This window comes from Anolis sagrei, chromosome 1, assembly GCF_037176765.1.
Source record: "Anolis sagrei isolate rAnoSag1 chromosome 1, rAnoSag1.mat, whole genome shotgun sequence".
Classification (NCBI taxonomy): Eukaryota; Metazoa; Chordata; class Lepidosauria; order Squamata; family Dactyloidae; genus Anolis; species Anolis sagrei.
In genome coordinates, this window is record NC_090021.1 from 72,144,606 (window position 1) to 72,159,819 (window position 15,214).

At 38.4% G+C, this 15,214-nt stretch overlaps 1 protein-coding gene across 3 annotated transcripts in view; it reads right to left on the minus strand.

Moving 5' to 3' along the window:
• Positions 1-40: 40 nt before the first annotated feature.
• The window catches only part of ESR1 (estrogen receptor 1), a 263,932-nt gene continuing 248,758 nt past the window's right edge, over positions 41-15,214 (minus strand). For all 3 annotated transcript variants that reach the window (XM_060753574.2, XM_060753575.2, XM_060753577.2), the window contains exons 7-9: positions 14,566-14,699; positions 9,716-9,899; positions 41-7,338 (exon numbers count right to left, since the gene is read on the minus strand). In XM_060753574.2, coding sequence (XP_060609557.2) covers positions 7,104-7,338; positions 9,716-9,899; positions 14,566-14,699 — 553 coding nt within the window. In that variant the 3' untranslated portion in view covers positions 41-7,103. The remainder of the gene's footprint in view (positions 7,339-9,715; positions 9,900-14,565; positions 14,700-15,214) is intronic.

Consider the following 15,214-nt stretch of genomic DNA (forward strand, 5'->3'; position numbering starts at 1 on the left):
TATTATCATAATTCGTTGACAAACACCACATAAAACTTGCTGTGGTTCATTGTTTTATTTTGACAACAAAGCTGAGAAAATCTTGACAGATTAGGTATTCTGCTGATTTTATTTTCTGAAGCAGTTTGTAACATTCTTTTAAAGGTAAAAAATTGAAAGGATTTTACCTTTTCTTCCATTTAACAAAGCAATATCCTAATAAAACAGAGACATCAATTATACTATTATATGCATTAGCAAAAGAGCAGAATAATTCAACAAACACATTATGACACACAAGCCTCATAGTAAAGGGAAACTTTACAAGGAAAGAAAAACGTAGTGCACAAAAGCTTAATTTTTAAAATATTCTTATGTACAATAAGGTGGCTTAAAGTGGCTTCTTGAGTTTATTCTCTGACTAGCATCCTTTTGCTATTCTCCAATTGGCACTTCAAGATTGTGGAGTACACTGCATTTTTGAAGGTGCAGAACAGGATAACGCTCCTACTAAAGACAGGGTTGCAGCATGGCAGCATATAAATTTTAGGCACATTTGAATGCAAGAAAATAAAGGTTAGATTTTCTACAAAAATCTCTTTAAGACAGTGCAAAATTGTAGTGTCTCTTAAAAGGCAATGATCACATACAAAACAACGTTCAAGACAGAAATACATCCATATTTGAATCAAAACTAAATAGTGCACTGATAAAAAAAAGGCTTTCATGTAAAAGGATATTTCTTTTGGTACCCCAAGGTTTATATCACAATTCCATTCCAAAGGTGCTGTCCATGTTAGACCTGATAGCTTAAAAACTTGCCACTAAGAACAAGTTGAACTTAGCACTCACTTCAGTTCTGAAGACTCACTTCACAAAGCCACCGTATATTTGAAAAAGCGCTTTCAGAGTAGCTGGCTTGCAATGTAAAGCAATTGATTCAATTGACTGATTCTGCAGGAAATACCTTGAGTGTTTGCATCTTCAAAATGTTGCTTGCTTAAAAGTTGGCTTGACATAAAAAGCAAAAGCATTAAGAACTAGTGTATGAAATGAAGGCTCAGGTTAACACCAACATGAATGGCAAACACTAGCACCAAAATCCTGTAATATCAAACTATGTACGGAAACAAGAGTCCATGTGCACAACCAACATGAAGGAGGGTGCACATTGTGACATTTATCCTGGTTCCCTTAAACTGCTGGATCAACTTCTAGTGTGGCTGGGAATGTGCATCCCCATTCAGGGCCATCAATGTAGTGTGAGTCAGGATGAAAACTGGATCAAGTGCCAGTTTTCAGTGAGGCAGCAGGATTGGGGCCATGACAATATGCAGAAGGGTCCTTCAACATTTCAGTGAAGCCTGCAGGTTAGGAGAAAATAGAGGCAGCAGTATGAATGCGGACCTAGTGTTATAATAGTTTGAGGGTAGCCATGTTCAGGTTTGAAAACAAGAACAAGCAATGGAAGTCCTTTCTCTACTGTTGGGGCCTCTTTCAATTTCAGTATATGCCCTCATTTCCTTTACTGTCTGCAATGATAACTATCTAAATGATATGGGATTAAATAAGTACTGATGTTCCTCAACAAGAAAAAATTATTTTATTTGCTTTATTTCTATACCGCATTTTTCAGCCTAAATCGGCGACTCAATGCGGTTTACAATAATACATTGACATTATTTCTCAGCACATTCTGCCATTAAGAGGAAAATTGGGCAATTATTCATATCCAGGAGGACCACTGGAGGTGTTCAGATCTCTGTTAGTTTAACTATCCTCTTCTGGACTTGAAGCTTGTTCCTTCTAATCTGGGTCCACAAAGGCAGTCAGGCAATGCCCAGAAACATCTCCTTGGCCAATCTGTGAGCAAGGCGGCCAGAGCTGGGCCTGGGAGCTGTCCAGCATTACACAGGAAGATACTAGATGTCACCTTGTGCAATGCCCAAGAATATTCTTGTAAGAGGGGGCTGCACTAAACCACCTACAGGCATCTGTTTAATATCTATGGCTGTTATGTTCCTCACACAACTCCTGAGCAATTGTTTTAAATGTTTTAAAAGTTAAGTATGATAACATATTAAGGAAAGTCATCCTGCATAATAACAGCAGGATGACACAGCTGTGGATTTTTGCTCCTTCTCCCTTAGCTCATTCCAGCAATATCCAAGAATAGACGAGTGCCACTGCATATAAAGTGTTAGTACTGCACAAGAAGCTTTGGTGTGGAGATGCATTCATTCTTGCAATAATGTGCTGGTAAAAATATGGCTAGATGGAGTCTGGAAGAGCAAATTGGTTGTTTATGTCTCATGGAACCAAGGCCTATTCTGCTCTGGAGGGTAATGTCATTATACTTGTGTGGCCGTTTTTACCAGTGTTTGTTTCCTTCATGAGAGTGGCAGAAGTGTGGATCAATTTTCATCTTGTGTGTGTAGTAGAATATGTCAGGGACTGGTACTTTGTGGCATGAGGATACAAAGGATCATTTCCCTGCCACACAGAACATGACCACAGGTAGGCTACCTTATGCAAAAGGAACTATGTTGAAATAAGTGCCCACAATATCACTGAATACAGGAAAACCTGTCATACTCTGAGAAAATCAGCCCACATTGAAAGAAGGGAAAATGTCACTACTAAAATAAGCAACCACACAAAGTACCATTTTTTCTCTCTTTTTGAGCCTCTTAAGTGATATTCAATAAGGCAAACTCATTGGCTCTCTTCAGATTTGGCATGTAGCATGACATTTCCTATATTCCTAAGGCAGATGTTGCAATTTTCAAATGTAAGTATAAATGTTTTTATAAACCTCTTTATGTCCTATCAGGTATCTCTCAGAGCAAGATTTTTACAATTTTGGTAAAAAGCATAATTAGCTGCCTTGGATGTCCTTATTTCATTGAAGAATTGTTTCCTTATTGTTTTTCGTAAGATAGTGCTGCTATGAGTATTGTAAAAAAAAATGATATGAAATAGTGATTTCTAACAATCGCTAAGCCTTAGGCACCAATGATTGCATATGAGATACGATAGCAGAAATTATATAAACAAAATGTAGTGATTTTGTTGTCTTTCAGTCGGCTGAATGGGTTAAAAGAACAGCTACATTCAGTTGTCTGATAGGTGAGCTCTGCATGTGTGCATTATATGCACACAAACAAACACACTGCATTATTTAAGGTGCTTTCAATAATAATGATAAAACAATGCTTTTCAACAAACAATAATGACAACTAGAAATTTTTCGTACAGTTTACAATTTTAACAGATAAAAAACATCTTACCCTTGGGCCCCAAGCTGGACCTCTCTCATAAATGTTTTGAAAATGTAAAAACCATAAAATCTTCTCTCCCTCTTTGATGCTGATCTTTGTTTTGTTTTGGCCTTTTGACTCCTCCAGCCAAACAATTCATTCAGTGGCTCTTTGCCAAAACCACTTTTTTGTTGATTAATAAAATTAATTTAGATTTATTTGAGTGGCTATTGCTTGGGAGAACCAAGGAAGCAGCTATCCATCGAAATCAGTGGCTTCTTAAAAGGATAGCTGAGTAGCTTAAAAGGACTGTCTGTGCTATATCCCAATCGACAGATGTATCCATGATTTTCTTTAATACAATGTTGACTTTCCATTGCATCCATAGAGTCCTTTGCCTAAAAATTAGTCCCTGTTCACCTTCAAGGAGGGAATGGCTTTTGGCATCTTCTAGATGTCTTCAATCAAAGTGCCATTTCCACTGCAATGAACTGAGGAGGTGGAACAAGAAATTCAGTTCACAGATCAGCACTCTCTGCTGACAAGGAACAAGTAAAAACAACTAAAATTATCCCATTGCAAAAAATTAAATAAAATAAGGACATTAATTTTTTTTTTACAGTTGCAGTCCTATATATATTTAGCAGATGGTACCATTCAATAGAATGAGGTTTACTGGGTTGTTGTGAGTTTTCCGGGCTGTATGGCCATGTTCCAGAAGCATTCTCTTCTGACGTTTTGCCTGTATCTATGGCAGACATCCACAGAGGTTGTGAGATCAGGCAGCCCAGAAAACTCACAACAACCCAGTGATTCCGGCTATGAATGCCTTTGACGATACATTGAATGAAGTTTACTTTCAGGAAAGTGTTACAGAATTGCAACTTCAGTGAAGTCCGGGTTACAAAAGGGTGAAAATTGTGCTGCTTATTTAAATTGTGCCCCACCCATCCAGCCACTCACGCCCCACCCCAGACATTTGACTTCTTACCTATACATCATGCAGTGCAATACACAAGTGCATCAATAATACAGAAATAAGCTACAACATGAGCACTTCAAAATTAAAAAAAATGCATCCTTTTTAACAAGGCACTTTGTAGACCCCAGTCTTTTGGGTAGAGTTTCTTAGATTTTTTTTTTAGTTTTTCATTTTGATCGCACAAAGACAAATACTTCATTACATTAATAAAAAACAAGGCCACCAGAAATGAAGCTGAAAGATATAGGCATTGGTGAAAGCATTGTTAAATCAGTAAGAGATGAAAACTACTCACGACATTAGTGCTGTAATGCTTTCTCTAGCTTTGGGGCATGGCACAGAAATACAGAATACATATCAAAAGCAGCAAATGATGATCACCTGCAGATTTAGGTGTGTTCTGCCCTAATTTTGTTCTCATCCCTTTGGTTGGGGTCAGTATGTGCATGGCCAAAAAAAGGCAGAATGTGACCTCTCTTGTAGTGCAATACAAATTGTCCTTTACTCACTTCACTCCTCCTTTCTGCCAGTAGACCCCCACCCCACCCCCCAAAAGATAGAGCTCAAATGCATTTCTGTACAAATATGAGAGCTCATTGAATGAGATAAGTGAAGCCTAGGGAACTTGAATTATTATTCACCTTTTTTGACTCAGTGATGGGGTGCACATTAAAAATGGGGTGCACATTAAAATTGTGTCATACAGTAATATTAGTGCTGAGCCAAAGCAAAATGGGAAGCTGCTTCAGGAACGCCATCTCTAATTAAATGGCCATGGTTGAATGCTATGTAATCATGGGATTTGTAGTTTGGTGAGGTACCAGCATTCTTTGTCAAAGAAGGCTCAAAGCTTTGTTAAACAACAACCCTCAGGATTCCATAGCATTGAACCAAAACAAAGTGGATTGATTCTACAGCACAGAGGCACCCCAAGGTTTTCCTTTCCACTGGTGGAAACTTTGGTGTTCTAACACAATTGTTTATAATGAAGGAAATCTAAGCAGGCAGCAACAGTGAGGTGCACCGTTTTTGGCCAAATTACAAAGAGCACATTTTTTTGCCGCTGTTCATTACATTTGGCAGCGAATACTTTTTTGGTTTCAGGGTTTTGTAAATTAAGGCGCACGTTAGATTCAATGGCGCATTAGACTCGAGTAAATATGTTATTTGCCTTCTCCTGTGAAGTATGGACTATATTAGGAGACCTGCTAGAAAACAGGACAACATTTAGAAAGCAAGAATTTAAGAACAAATTATTTAGTCACCTGAAGGATGTAGGTGCTGCTTGCCTTAGCATACAGCTCACTGGGATTGTAAAATAGCAAAAAAAAAAAAAAAAAGTGGAAAGGACAGAATGTATTCTTGGTTCCACTCTAATGCAATACCTTCCTTTGGTGCTAGCAGCTGAAGCATCTTTTTCATGGTCAGAATTTGTCTATCCATTACATCAGAGCTGAAGAGAGTTCCCTGGGGGAGAAAAACATCCCAAAACATACCATTCACCATGGCAAGTGGCCATGTTGGCTATAAGTTCTGTGAATTGGAGCGCCTTTTCCCCATATTATATCCTGCATATACACAGGATTAGATTAGTATATCTTTCTGTTCACAAAATGTATTAATTTCCTTTCTGACCAAAAGAGGTCAGAGCAATGTAACCAACAGCTACATATTAAAATCCCACTGCCACTGACAACTGACGTAGTGAAGATGGCTCCCAAACAACTATGTCACACATTGTTTTGAACTAGAAATCTTGAACTATTGATTTTAGAAGATCCATATAATCGATTCTGACTGGTGTTCTGTTACTCACTTAAGATGTAAATTATATTCAGGGCAGCATAACTGCTTCATATTCTCATTGGCAAGCAGGCCACTGTTATCACAACAGCCAATGACATAGAAACCCAACTTAAAAGCCAGTCAGGAGTGATAGAAGTCTATGCTAGTGCCACTTGAGGTACTTCAAGATGATGTGGCTAACTCTCTGCCACCAACAAGTGATGTTGCTCTTAGGCAGAAGGGGGCTGATGGAACTTGCTTGGTAGTAGCACAGACCTCCATCACTGCATATGGCTGACTTCTAAAATGTGTTTCGGGGTTAGATGGGAAGTTAAAACATAGCTATGGCACTATGTATATATGTTTGATGCAGGAACTTGACTTCTGTCTTTAGCTGCCCAGCTAAGAATTCTTCATGTGAAAAGGAAACTATTTGCCCATCTTTACTATAATGTGAAACTCATAATGGGATGGCAAACTAATACCTCAGTCTCACTCCCCACGACAAGTTAACTGAAGGGATTGTTTTTCTTGCTGAAGTCAACAGTCCAAGCAGTCTAAAGAGTTTATCAAAATTCATCTTGCTGTATATTAAATGTATCCCTGAAAGAAAAAAAGTTCAAAAGAAGAAACTACATCCCTTTGTCATGTTTCTCTTTCTTGAAATATGAATGAATTTGAAGTATAACAAAATCTGAGCTCTTCACCATCATTACTTTTAGTGTATGTGGGGTAAAATTCTTAAATTTACAAAAAGTTGATACACATGACATGTAAACATCAGTACTTCAACCCAGCTGAGATTTTTGTGCCCCTCCCCTCAAAAGACCACCTATTTTTTAAAACCAGCAAAGACTACAGCAATTAGTAGACTGTGTTACATTTAACACAAACACAAAGGATTGTTTCTCAACCTCCCTGTTGTGTTTAAATTGATTTTTAAAAGTTCTTCCATTAAGGATTTAAGCAATCAGTTTGGCAATTGTGATTGGTGAGGACTGGAGTGCTTACACATGGTACAAGTTCAGGTAAGCCTGAAGTTGGTGGTCTTCTGATGGGATTCTCAGAAACATCTGGGCTCACTGAAATGTAGACTCTCAAATTGCTTCCTGCTCATTTCCCTCTTCTTGTTTGTTTACATAACAAGGTAGCAAGGAATGCATTGAAGGAGATGGGACGGCCAACTGATTTAGAGGATCATCTTCACTTGGAGGGCCGCCTTTTGCTGCAGGGGCATGCAAGCGGTGAGCATCTAGCATCTCCAGCAACAGATCATATAGAGGAACCACGTTCTTGCACTTCATGCTGTAAAGGTGCTCCATTCCCTTGTTGCTGTTGGAATATATTATTACAAAGATTAATAAGTGAAAAAAGACGTTTAGATATGTTCTTCTACTATTAAAGGTAACACAGTTCACAGTGGGTGAAATATCTTCATATGATTAGAAAGTTGTCTGTTGCCCTTCTTACTGTTTTTATGCCTATTATCAGAGTTTTGCTGTATGTCATCATTCAGCTTTTTAGGGCTGAATCCCAAGATTAGTCCTGGCTAGAGTAAACACAATGAATCAATGGAATTCACATATGTGTTGACTAATTAGTCAACAATTGATTCAACTGTTCTTCTTTAGCAAAAGATAACCAATCAATTTCAGGATTCCCACAAGGATCAATATACCTCAGGCCATTTCTGCAGGAACATTCTGCAAAATGTATAACCAAAGACTTAGAAATATTGAGAGGCAGTGTGATGTAGCAGCCTGAGTGTTAACTTAGACCTCTGGGGGACCAGGGCTTGAATCCACATGCAGCCATGGAAATCCAATTGGGCAAGTGATACTCTCCCAGCCTCAGGAGAGAGTATGGAAAATCCTTTCTGAAAAAAATCTTGCTAAGAAAACCCTGTGACAAGTTCACCTTAGGACAGGCTTGCATAGCCCATGGCTCTTCAGGTGTTTGGAACTCCAACTACCAGAGGCCCTAGCTGGGAGTTGAAGTCCAAAACACCTGGAGGGTCACAGGTTCTACAGGCCTGTCTTAGGGTCTCCATAAGTCATAAACAAATAGGCAGAACAGCAACAGTAACAGTACCCCCAAAACATCATGATTTAGTGCAGGTCTGCACAACCTGTGGCCCTCCAGATATTTTAGATTTCAGTTCCCCCGAATTCCTGACCATTGGAAATGCTGATTAGGACTTCTGAGAGTTGGAGGTCAAAACACCTGGAGGGCCACAGGTTGTGCAAGATTGATCGAGTGCATGCATGGGCCAATTTCAACCCTCCAGATATTTTGGACTTCAACTCCCACAATTCATAACATCCGGTAAGCTGACCGTGGGAGCTGAAGTCCAAAACACCTGGAGGGCTGAAGTTTGCCCATGCCGGATGTAGTAGGTAGGTCCTGTGCTCTCCATTATCCCATCCCAGACCACATTGTGCTATTGTAACAGACATACTGATAATTGAACTAAATTGTTTTACTGCTATTGTAGAGCTGCCATGCAGCTTCATGTGTAAAAACACAGTATAAATGGAGAAAGGGTCATGATTGGTAAAAACATTTCCCCACCCACAACACTTCCATCTTGTTTACAGTAAGCTTCAACCCTGTTTGATCTTCAGCTAAAGCAATTTCCAAACACTTTTTATAGAAGCAGGTGAGCTGCTTTGTTATCCTTATTTTCGGTAAATATGTTGTAGAATATATGTTAGCAAAAATAGGGCAATGTGGTCTGTGTCATATATAATAGATAAGGTAAATTGCGCATATACTTGATAAGTAGAGGTGAATGGCTTGTTGGAAACGAGGTGACAGCATGGAATACTGAAGCTGGCTGGTGATTGGCTACCAGTTTAATGTGATTTCAAAAGATTATATAGCAAGTGAGGGGAATTAAGTAAGAAATGAGGAAATGAGCTGTTATCCAAAGTGAATTACTGGGTTTGGACAAAAGAAGCAGTGGATGATCACTGGGTTAGCAGTCATGTGGCAGTCAGGTTTTTAGTCAGCTTAAATTCTAGCCAGAAAGAAACATAGTACGGTGCATGATTGGGGTGCTTTGAATGCAGTTTTCCTGCTTCTTGGCAGGGGGTTGGACTGGATGGCCCATGAAGTCTCTTCCAACTCTATGATTCTATGATTCTATGATAAAAGTTAATAGCCACTGAACCTTTTAGTTACTAAATCATCTTGATTTGTATGGTGGTCTTTTACTTCATTAATATGTTGTAATATATACACAAGCCTTTTGAAATTCAACTGTAGTAGTATTAGAGTGGTGATAATTCAGACACTTGGTGTCTGTGCTGGCAGCAGATGTTTAATTGCAGTTACCCTTTATGGTGTCTGGTGGTATGTTGGGATAATGGAACCCACACAAAGAGAGTCACAAAGGCAAATGCCACAGAGTGCGGAAGCAGAGAACCTCCCAAGTGGTGTTCCATCAGGGGTCTGGATCCTGACATTTTGTTTAATGTTTGAAAGAAGTGAATCAATGTTCATGTGAACTCCAACATTTCAGTATTTTATTTATTTATTACACACATTTGTTTATTTTCTCTGAAGCCACTAGTGCCTCCAAAGCAATGCACAATGCATGACATTAGACATTCACTCTAACACATTGCCCTGTGAAGTAGTCTCGGTATAGCATTTCATGCTGCATTGTACAACATAAAAAGGAGAATTTTGTACTGCATCAACTCACCTCATGTGCCTGATATGGGAAAGGATGAGAAGAAGCTGAGCCAGTCGCCTATGCTGCTGCTGTAGAGAGAGGCCTGATTTGGCCATCAAATGCATCAACGTGTCTGTGATTTTATCTAGGACACGGTGGATATGATCCTTTTCCTCCACTGATTTTAAGGTACTGGAAAGATATGTATAGATCCCTGGGGGAAAAGAGAAAAATCTGCATAGAGGCATCAGGACTCCAATCCATGAATCTATATCACAAAGTTAAACTGCAGATGCGTAATATTTACATGAGGTTACTTCCCCTGTCTTCTAAATAGATGAATACAGGATTACATAAGTAAACTGATTTCACAGTCAATCCCCCTTCCTTTTATCTATATATCTTTTTTATAACTACCTATAAATAACTAAAATTCAATGAAGGAAGAGACCCTGAATATAATTAAACAAAAAAATGCAATAGATAAGAAACTGCCATCCTCTCAAAGAGAGGATGTGTTTACCTTCAAGCCACATGTTAATTTATGACAACCTCATTAATTTTTAGGCAATGAATAATCAAAGTTGGTATTCATTGATGGTCTCCCGTCCTTGTACTAACTAGAACTCACTCTTTCCAAGCTATAATACTGGTAACCAATAATTCAACTTGACGTCACCCCCAAATCCAGTTGTGAACATTCCCAAAAGGAATCCACACCATTTATATACAATGAATATGGGCTTGCAATGTAGATTAAATGCAAGCAACCTGTAGTATTCCAGATGGGACACCATACACTTTTCATGCTAATAGAGCTTAAGAATTTGGCTCTAAATGAGGCATGAATTATATTGTCAATTTTTAAAAAAATTAATAAGTAATAATATAATAATAACCCATTAGAAACTATATATAATATAATAATAACCCATTAGAAACTAATATAATAATAACCCATTAGAAACTATACAACTTTAGGACCAATTCAATTGTCCAGTTGCTAAGCTGGCACAAATCTACAGCACACTGATCACTTCAGATAATGCTGCATGAATATTGTTCTGCAACTTGGCTAGAAGACTGAAGCTAGCTTTTTATCTCAGCTTTTCTATGGAAGTAGTCATTTTGGAAACAAGCCATCCATCCTAACCAAATGAAAGAACAAAAGGAAATAAAAGAAAGAAGAAACCAATGTAAACTTTGATGGCTAGATACAAGGCAGTCACATTGCCACAAGCTCCTCATCCCTTTATCAGACCATCAGCATTCTGACAGTTTGTTTCAGCCTTTGCAGCTGGGGTACTTGGCCAGCAAGCTATAACACATTAGCTCTAAAGAATTGCCATAAAAGTCAGTTGCAGTGTTTCACAATATTATGAACTGGGGTTTGGTTTAAGTCAAATTCACAAAGCAGCTATATTTAAACATAGTCTATACTTCTTTTTTATCACCACAATTCCTTTAGTGGACAGTAGTTACCCAGTATTTAAAACTGGGAATTTCCTTTGAGTGTGGTAAATCTTGTTGTCAGCCTCTAATGCTCCAACCCAGGAAAAAAGAGTAATGCTTAAAACATTGTTTACATATATATGTCTAACTTCAACTATGATAATTTCAAGCCACAATCCTAAACTATCAGAATTGCACAATATTAAGAAATACTATTTGTGGCTCTTAGACTCATTCCTTAATAAATATGGTTAACACTGCATTGTGAACACCCAATGATTTCAAAGATATTCAAGATGAGGAGGTGGATCTATCTTTGGCTAAAACTTCCTAGAGTTCATTGATTTGGATTCAAAACACTCAAAAGTGAGCACCACTGTTTGACGTTGTTGCTGTTTACATTACTTTGTTTTGTTATGAAAGGGTTAATTTCACACAAGGATGCATGCACACTGAAATGCTGATGCTGCTCTTATAGAAGAGACCCATTTACTTTCCAAATATCTGGGTAAAATTTCACAAGTAATGTCAATGTCCGGTCCTCTGTTGCTTTGAAAACAAACTAAAGTGGAGGGCAAAAATCTGACACACATTGCTCATAACCTACCAAGCTATACACAACTCATCAGCAAGTCAGTTTAACTTCCCTGCCTTTTTGGAGAGACAGTGAAAGAAGAAACACAATACTAGGTGCGCTTGTATGAATCAGCACTCATTACTTGTGTTGAGCTGAAGTGAGCTTGACATCTCACAAATAGGGCAGATAATGTTGAAATTACAGAATACTACAATGTCTAGAACAGTGATACAATGTGTGCAGTACTGTAGGCAGAAAAAAATGGGGGGGGGGTGTTGAATATTTTTTTAGCGAGTCATGAGAAGTAGTTCCATAACACAAAATAATTTAAATAGTATGATTTATTCTATATTTTATAGAGACTTAATTAAATCAATTTTCTTGTCACTTTCATGGGGGGCTTCAAATCCCTCCCATGCCTTAGGCTTTGCCTACCAGTTGTGGATGGGCCAACTAAGTTACGTCCACTATATCCACTACAGCTGCAAGTAATGACTGCGAATAAATTGTCAAAATTTGCTTGAGATAGTGCTTGCAGTTCTGGAGGGACTTGTTTAATTTTTGCTTCTCATAGACTTTGCAGGCAGATTTGGTTAACCTATTAAAATTCATGAGTAAACCAGGCTTTTGTTTTCAACCTGATGTTGGGGGGGGGGGGGGGGTTGAACCTTTAACCCCCTTGGCTACAACCTTGAATGTGTGTATTGTATAATCTCTCATCTGATTAATGTATACATTGGGCAAAAATATACAAGGAAGTTCTGCTACAATTAGCCTTTGCCATAATTTATAGGGAAAGTGTAGGATGGTGCCCCCCTTCTCTTCTCCTCTCCCCTCTGCTTAACTGATTGCAAATTACCTTTGCACTTTGAACTCGGTTTGCAGCAATGAAAGTAAGTAGGAGGCAAAGGAGGAGTGGAGAAAGAGAGAGAAAACTGGCAAAATGAAAATTAATCAACAGTTGTAGGGTATGACGTGGTCCCATTGCAGTGCTAGTTCGCAGCCATTGCAGTTGTTTAAGTGCTGCAACACATGTGCCACTTTGGGTTGCTAATATTTACAGTTATCCGTATGGTAACATTCTAGATTGGAAAAAAATCTAGTCTCTTTCTATTTAAGTTCCTGGTTTTTCTTGGCAACAGCTGTCTCATGGTTCATAAACTTGTTATGTGGAAGACTGCCTTGTTTTTAAACTGTCTAGCAATGGTCCCGTCCCCCCCCCCCCAAAAAAAAATACAGTAACAGAATAACAAAGACCATTGCTTCATGCTGCACTCAGTGATAGATAGATTGTTTCACAGTATTGTGTGCATATTAATTGTCATATCAGTTATGGAAATGAGCCTCCTGCATATTCTCTCAGGAATGCTGATGACACAATAATTTATACTCTCTGTTGCTTTGACTACAGCAGCTTGCTGTCTGAACCAATCCACAGAAACTAGATAAATGCAAAATAACATGTAATTCAAGAAAAAAGTGAGTAACATGCTACTCCATAAGAGATTTGACTCACACAGTTACAAAAGAGAGGCTGTATGATTGTGAGTTATTGTCCTATCCAGGAAAAGCTTGAGGATCAGTGTGGACAACAAATTGAACCAAAGTCAAGAATGTGATCATGTGGAGCAAGGGGCAAATGCCAAGGCTGCAATTACAGAAACAATGGCTTGAAGTCAAAGATAGCTAAACAGAAATAAATTAATGGAAGGAAATTTTTCCAGCTTCATAGTCAGCAGCTGTCTGACCTCTGAAAAGCTCTTCAGAGAACCAGACACCTGCCAATATTATATGACTTCCAACTTTTATATGACTTCCCATGCTCCATCTCACATTGTTCAGCAAGGGTCTTGGATCCCTGGAAACGTTTGGGTGCATGGATAGATATGGCTGGGACAAACAATGAGAAAATTGCCTTCCATGAATATAATTCTTAGGCCCTCTCTACAATGCCATATTATGCAGTTTCATAATGCACTGAATAAAACTGCAAAGTTCGATGCAGTAAAACTGCATTATGAAACAGCATTATATGGCAGTGAAGATGGGGCTTCTGATTACTGAGCCAAAAAGTATCATCTAAGGTCAGTATTATTGGGAAGTGTTCATAACAGGTGCATAAGGTATTCTTGGATTTCCTTTTCATCTTATGGTTTCCATATGGCCAATTGGAGCGGGTGGTTAATCCAATAAAAATGTTATAATAGCTGTTAGCCCTGAGAGGAAACTTTTTATTGGCATCAATTGAAGTTTTCCTTTTTGGATTGACAGCAGAACCATAATAAACCTTTTTCTGTCCAGATCGATCCACTCTTGTTTCTTCTTTTCACTTTGCTGCTATTTATATAGTCATATAACTGAGCATACTAAATACAATTATGCATCTAATGTCACATTAACATGTATTTTGACATAAGAAAATCAGTCAGCCTCACACGAAACGTTCATGGATCACCTAAGGCTGAGGGTGTGAAAGACCAGCAGACTAATGCCTCTTACAATAAGGTTTTTCCTTTTCCAGAGGTAGCTTTGATTCTTCAGCTGACTTGACAGTGGGTTTAGGGCAGTGGTTCTCAACCTCTGGGCCCCCAGATGTTTTGGCCTTCAACTCCCAGAAATTCTATCAGCTGGTAAACTCCCTGGGTTTTCTAGGAGTTGTAGGCCAAAGCACCTGGGGACCCACAGGTTAAGAACGACTGGTTTAGGGTGAAAAAGAGTCTCTTTACAGCACAAGAAAGGTGCATTACTTTTTTTCGAATTACAGAAGTAGAGTCCTTTGAATGTTCCTATATGTTCAAAACAGAAGCAGCTACAGCAACACATTTTGAGTTAATGAGCATATCTCACTTACCGGAATTGAGTAAGATGATGGATTTAAGGCACACAAATTCTTCTCCCCGTACATTCATCATTCGAAAGCGAGAAGAAGTGGCCAGCAACATGTCAAATATTTCCACAAAACCTTCAACAACTTTCCCATGGCTCCTAAAAATCAAATCAGAGTCTAAATGTTACATGTATGTGTGTGTATGAGAGAGAGTCAGGTCCTTCCAGCTGGTGTTAGACTGCAACCTCCATCAGCTTTAGCCATGTTTATGTATGTATATAATATTCATGTCCTGGCATTGAATATTTGCCATTTGTATGTTGTGCTCCACATCATAGTCGCTATGTTGGCTAATTTATTTATTAAAACATTTATATTTAATTAATTTATTTATTTTTTATTTATTTTCTGCGCTTATATACCGCAATTCTCAGCCCCCAAGGGCGACTCATTGCGGTGTACAACATGACAAAAAACAAGTGCAATCTACAGAGCATAGTGCAAAACAGTGTACAATTCATCATAATCATAAAAACATCTTAACAAATTTATTACTACATTCCGAATCGTCTCATCGTCAAGCCACAATCCAATCTCATTTCCGGTGTTCCATTCCTATGGTCAATTGCCAGTCATTGCACTATTGATCAAATGCCTTCTTAAATAGCCAGGT